This window comes from Physeter macrocephalus, chromosome 14 (genome assembly GCF_002837175.3).
Source record: "Physeter macrocephalus isolate SW-GA chromosome 14, ASM283717v5, whole genome shotgun sequence".
Lineage (NCBI taxonomy): Eukaryota > Metazoa > Chordata > Mammalia > Artiodactyla > Physeteridae > Physeter > Physeter macrocephalus.
Window position 1 is genome coordinate 117,256,421 of NC_041227.1, and position 6,609 is coordinate 117,263,029.

General features: G+C 44.6%; 2 protein-coding genes across 2 annotated transcripts; one reads left to right on the top strand and one right to left on the bottom strand.

Moving 5' to 3' along the window:
* Positions 1–1,011: 1,011 nt before the first annotated feature.
* Positions 1,012–2,185, bottom strand: LOC112066581 (60S ribosomal protein L37a-like). Its single transcript, XM_028498116.1, is given in 2 exon segments — positions 1,012–1,535; positions 2,125–2,185. Coding segments are annotated over 2 exon segments (384 nt in total). The 3' UTR covers positions 1,012–1,212.
* A 3,097-nt stretch (positions 2,186–5,282) lies between these two features.
* LOC102978150 (39S ribosomal protein L30, mitochondrial-like) lies at positions 5,283–5,921 on the top strand. The gene has a single exon (XM_055090428.1). The coding sequence runs from the start codon at positions 5,353–5,355 to the stop codon at positions 5,830–5,832; it is 480 nt and encodes a 159-aa protein (XP_054946403.1). The 5' UTR covers positions 5,283–5,352; the 3' UTR covers positions 5,833–5,921.
* Positions 5,922–6,609: the final 688 nt, after the last annotated feature.

Consider the following 6,609-nt stretch of genomic DNA (forward strand, 5'->3'; position numbering starts at 1 on the left):
AGCCCCTGATAAGGGGGGCTTCCCTGGTGGCGCGGTGGTTGAGAGTCCGCCTGCCGATGCAGGGGACGCAGGTTCGTGCCCCGGTCTGGGAAGATCCCACATGCCGCGGAGCGGCTGGGCCCGTGAGCCGTGGCCGCTGAGCCTGCGCTCCACAACGGGTGAGGCCACAGCAGTGAGAGGCCCGCGTACCGCAAAAACAAAAACAAAAACAAAAACTATAGTTTGCTTTATTTTCAGATCGTGACTTTCTTGAACAGTGTGCCTTCTGTGATTGTTCAGATGTTTCTAGTCAGCTCTTCAACGTTCGCTGCCCCGTAAAGCAGCTTTTCTTTCCCTGCAGTTCTCAGTTTCAGTTTCTTCTAACCTATGTTTTCCTCTTTGTTGAATTCTTCTCTTGTTTGGCTGGAGTTTATGCAACACATCAAATCAAATATTGTTTGTTTGTCTGGAAAGGGAGCACAGGCAATAACCTTTCTGAGTCCTTGTCTGTCTAGCAGTAGCTTTGCTTTGTTCAGGTCTAGAATCTTGACAAGTTTGTATTGCAGGTGATTGCTGATGCCGTCAGAGGCCAGTCTGCCACCACAACTTTTCTCACACATTGCCCAAGTTCCCTCTGCATGCCCACAGCCCCGTATCTCACTGTGGTTGTGAAATCACATAGAAACAGTTGAAGCCAGCTCTCCGAGATAGATATATTCTACACTTGTCAGAAATAGCAAATTGAGTGTGTCCATCAGGTTATTTTATGAACTTATCAGCCTATCTTGCCATGAAAGCCTGGTGTGAAGGATTTTATAAAAATATATCTTATAAAGCAAATTGCTTAGAGCAAAGGTAACTGAAATAGCCAGAAATACAAAACGTTGCTATTGCTTTCTGTCAATAATCAAGACATGGAAAACGTAGGAAGTCAAGAAGCTGGAAAAAAAAAAAAAAGAGTTAAAGATGCAGAATTTCAGGAAGACTGAGAAAAACTGAGGGATAACCTGGAGGTAGCATTCAAGCCTCAGCTTACAAAAAGATGAAAAAAGAAAGAAATGTTCCCTGTTGTCTTACTGCAGCCGTTGATAGCATCAGTATAGAGGAATTCAGGGGGGGTTTCCAGGGGGTCCTGGAAAATGGGAATAATGAACGCTGTTTTCTGTTTTGTGTGTTTGTTACATAAATCAAGCTATTTATTATGGGCTAGCAATGTTTCAAATGGTGGAGCTTTTACTGGCCTTTGCATACCTTCAGTCTTCTGAGGGCAGACATTACTGTGACTGCAGAAGTGGGCTGGGAGGTTCCGGCACCCCCAGCTACAATTTTCATGAAGGAACCCCAGTGCCTGATCCCCACAACTCAGCTCTTCATCTTGGTTTCACCTCAGAAGGAACAAGTGTACTTGGCGTGCTGGTGGATTTCAATTTTCTTCACCATTCTCCTGAGGGAGGCATCAAAACAGGTCCCATGTTTACCAATGATTCTGACCTTCTTAGTGCATTTAGCCTTGTCGTTGCAAACTAAGGCTGAGCCCAGAAAGCAGATGCTGTTTTCTGAATTAAGTTAGGATTCAGCACTATTCAGAATCTCTGGTCTTCATGGAGGTAAGGGCATAAAATATCAAGCATCAATTTGACCAGAGAAGGGTTAAAACTCTCAAAAACACAAATGACAAATCATTTCCAGAAGGCCACACCTTGTCTCTTCATTCCCTGCTGGCTTTTCGAGAAACATCTCACTACTCCAAGTCCCCCAGGCAAGCTCTTCAGTAGCCACAAGGGGCCAAGACAATGAGAAGCCCTCTTTCAGGCTGGCTGAATCAGCAGAGGCTCTTTTATCTTCTTTTTTTCTGGCGGAGGCCTGGGCAACCACAGGCTCACAGCACCCTCTGCTGTTAAATTACAGAGGACAGTGCCTTGGTGTTGGGACTGAGACCACTGGAGAATTCTGGTCTGGGGCAAGAAGCAAATGACAAGAGCAAAAGAAACTCAAATTAGTTTTCATGCAAAACTTCAGGACGAATTAATCTTGCTGGTAACAGGCAGCAAAGACACAGCCAAGGAAAACGGGAGGACAGTGGAACTTTTCCAGCAAGACAACTTTTCAGTCTTTTCCAAAGCTGAATGGAAATCCCTGACTCACCCACACCAAGGATCCAAAACAGGCAAAGTACACTTTTTCGAGCACCATTTGTAAAACACATGGAATATTGTCTTCATAGAAATAGAGCCCAGAGTAACAGAAAGGGGAGACAGACAGGCTTAGAATTAAATGTAGGGAATTAGGGGCTTCTCTTCTGGGCCCTCTGGCTTTCAGCATGATAAGGTATGTACCTGCCCTAACAGAGGTAAAATTAGAAGCTACATGGCAACATTGTAATGGAAGGTTTTCACTTCTCCTTATAGCTTGCTTATTTGATCCTTTTTCCTTGCCAAAAGCACCAGACAGCCTTAAGATCCTTAAATGCCCCCGTCCTGAAATCACTTATTTAACCATGAGAGAGATGTTAGTTTAAAAAAGAAAAGATGTTGGGGCTTCCCTGGTGGCACAGTGGTTAAGAATCTGCCCACCAATGTGAGGGACACAGGTTCAAGCCCTGGTCCGGGAAGATCCCACATGCCGCGGAGCAACTAAGCCCGTGTGCCACAACTACTGAGCCTGCGTGCCACAACTACCGAAGCCCGTGTGCCTAGAGCCTGTGCTCCGCAACAAGAGAAGCCACCGCAATGAGAAGCCCGCGCACCACAACGAAGAGTAGCCCCCGCTCGCCACAACTAGAGAAAGCGCACGTGCAGCAGTGAAGACCCAGTGCAGCCAAAAATAAATAAATAAATAAAATTTTTTTAATAAAAAAAAAAAAAGAAAAGATGTTGGTCATATATATGTATGTATATATATATACATATATACATACATATATATGTATGTATATATATACATACATATATATATAATTTGTGTGCTCTTTTAAAGTATATTACAAATACTTACATAACTACTTAAATATACTAGCTATGTTACTCAGAGGCCACACACATGGTGGTTAGGCAGATGGGCTCGGGAGCCAGATTGCTGGTTCAAAGTTGTGCCCTGCCATTTACTAGCCGTGTGACCCCGGCAATGTCCTTATCTCTGTGTGCTTCAGTATTCTCATCTGTAAAATGGGGATGACAATGGAATCCATCTCATGGGGTTGTTCTGAGAATTAAATAAGTTGATATTTATAAAGTGCTTAGAACAACGCCTGGCAGAACTATATATGTTTAACACCAACCAATAATTAAGCAATACCAAACAATAATAAAATAAAAATTAGGCAGTGGCACTGAAGTCTGCTTTTCACTATTTGGAACTGCAATTAGCAGAGGGTTTTATCAAGTGTAACTTCCTTGTCTTTGTGATGTCTTTTTCAGACTATGTTTTTGTCACCCTCTTTTTGCTGGGGTGTAACACAGGATTTACCTTCTGTTAATGGGGAGGGAGGTGGGCCTCTGGGGACCAGAAGAAATGGCCTAAAATTGGTGGGAGAGGCTCATTTGGGTGAAGAGCAACACAAGCTTCATGTCTGTCTTATTCTTTGCCTCCTTGTAACAGCCAAGTAAAAGGTGCCCAAAATATATGACTCACTCCATCAGCCTTCCCTCCATCGAAGGCACTTTAGTCATAGTTTGGATCCAATTCAGGAAAGGAATGGGAGACACAGAAGCTTTCTGCAAGAGTATTTCATTAGGGTATGTTGAGCTCTCTGTTTTCCCAGAAGGGCTCTGCAGTTTATTTAAGTTCTTATTAAGGAAAAGACCTGGCATTCTAGCATAACTTGGCTGACTCTCTCGTTTCCACTCAGGACTAAAGGGTGGGGTGGAGCTACAGGACATTTAGGCACTATGCCTGCCTGAATTCAGGCTGTCTCCTGCTCTGTGTCCAGCTTTCATCTGATGTCTTTTGTCTCTCATACTAAAATCTGATCCAGCACCTACATGTGCACACATAGTTACAAAGGAGACCTTCACCTTGGTGTGAGCCACAGCATCTATCTTCAGCAATTTATGGGTACTTAAGTCATAAAACTTTCTTAGCCAAGAGGGAGCCCTTTCTCACTATTTCTATGCTGTAAAAGTGGATTCTAGCAATGTTCCAGAACATGCAATCTATGTGTGTATATGTGTACCTAAAACTCTACTACATTTTGTGATAATTAATACGTATTATTCTCTTGGTCCTCATTTAATGTTACTCTAGTAAATGATCAAACTCACTCTGCTTGATTTTCTGGTGAACCTCACAAAAGATAATCCACCCCGTCCCTTGAATACAAACTGTACCTCTCCCCAGGGCATTGGATTAGGGCCCCTTTGACAGGTGTGAATGACATCACCAGTTCAAAATGTGCTGCTTTATTTTCCCTTCCTTTATACAACTAGTTACTGTTTTCACATAATTAGCTCAAATGTTGATGCATTTTCCTAATTGAGTTATTTCAGAAAATTCCTTCTTTCTTAGGACACCGTGTTCACATCCCCACTTGCAGGTTAAGAGATTGAAGGTAAGGGAGAGTCTCAACAGGGAAACCATACACCCTGGGTTTGCCTGAGACCAACCTGGTTTGTGGCTCTGGAGAGATGTGTGGAGCACCCCTTTCACTCTTAGAAGTCCCCAAGTTTGGATGGTAAATCATATGGTCATTCTAAGCCTACGTGACCAGAACCCACCCGAGTGGTGGCAAGCAAGGGTGGCCCCAGTCCACCGCTTTTTTTAAAAAAAATAAATTTATTTTATTCATTTTTGGCTGCGTTGGGTCTTCATTGCTGCGTGCAGTCTGTCTCTAGTTGTGGTGAGCAGGGGCTACTGTTCGTTGCGGTGCGTTGGCTTCTCATTGCGGTGGCTTCTCTTGTCGGGGAGCACGGGCTCTAGAGCGCAGGCTCAGTAGTTGTGGCGCACGGGCTTAGCTGCTCCGCAGCATGTGGGATCTTCTTGGACCAGGGATCGAACCCGTGTCCCCTGCATTGGCAGGTGGATTCTTAACCACTGCGCCACCAGGGAAGCCCAGTTCACTGCTATTTTTATTACACCCCAATGAAACAGAAACACAGAGGGAGAGAGGGAGATCACACACACAAGAAGATGAACTCATGGGAATTCCTTGGTGGTCCAGTGGGTAGGACTCCACGATTCCACTGCAGGGGGCGCGGGTTTGATCCCTGGTCGGGGAACTAAGATCCTGCATGCTGTGTGGTGCAGCCAAAAAAATTTTTAAATATAAAAATAAATAAAAATACATTTAAAAAAATCTCTTGTCCCCTGAGTGGTGAGCTTCAGGCTGAAAGACATTTAGGAATTGCTGCCCCTAAGGAGAACAGTCACCACACACTCATGGCAGGGATTTTGCGCTCAGTAGTTCAGAGGCCCCCAGGCAGACTACAAATGGTGACAAAAGGTGTGGAGCCCCTTGTTTGTACAGATTGGATTCGTCACAAATTTACGAAGTCAAGAATTCCAGATAAAGTTTTTCAGCCTTCACCTGAAGATCATGAAAAATATGGTGGAGATCCACAGCAACCTCATAAACTGCATATTGTTACCAGAATAAAAAGTACAAAACGACGTCCATATTGGGAGAAAGATATAATAAAGATGCTTGGGTTACAAAAAGCACATACTCCTCAAGTTCACATGAATATCCCTTCGGTGGATGCAAAACTGAAAGTGGTTAAACATTTGATAAGAATCAAGCCCCTGAAGCTGCCACAAGGTCTCCCAACAGAGGAGGACATGTCCAGCACGTGCCTCAAGAGCACTGGAGAGCTGGTGGTGGGGTGGCTTCAGAACCCCACGGACCAGGAAGTGAATTAGTCCTGATGGCCTCGTGGCTTCAGAGTAAAAAGTGCAAGTCATTTCTATTTAAAGATGGTGAGAAAGTATTCTCATTAAAATGTTTTAAATTGTAAAAAAAAAAAAAAAAAAAAAAAAAAAAAAAAAAAAAATCTCTTGATGCCTTTCATACCCCCTCCGCAGCCTACTGATGCAACATCAATGCCTAAATTTTGCCTCAGAAACTCAAATTTCTCTTCCTTCTGGCCACCTGCCTGCAGCCCAGCTCTCCCACTCATCCTCCTCCTGGCTCCAGCTGAAGTCTCAGACTCTGGACTTCTGTCCCTGTCAAGTAGGGTGGCTTTCAGTCTTACCAGACAAGCTGTTTTAGCTTCTTTCACTTTGGGAGAAAACTAACTGGACACCGTCATTCTCTCCTTAGGGGCTCTTGACACAGGAGGAAAAAATGATTCCACACCAGAGCTGTATCCACCCTGAACTTCCTAGAGGTATATCACATGCACACGTAAGCACATAACCTCATCCGGAGACCCAGGATTCAACCATAAGTTTGATTTATAGGACCAGCACAAACATCAAAGCTGACATGCCCTGTGAGGGAAAACACAGGGGCTGTTTGGGAGGATTGGTCTATACTTTGAAATGGAATGGCACATCAAAAAATACTTGTTGGGGGGCTTCCCTGGTGGCGCAGTGGTTGGGAGTCCGCCTGCCAATGCAGGGGACGCGGGTTCGTGCCCCGGTCCGGGAAGATCCCACATGCCGCGGAGCGGCTGGGCCCGTGAGCCATGGCCGCTG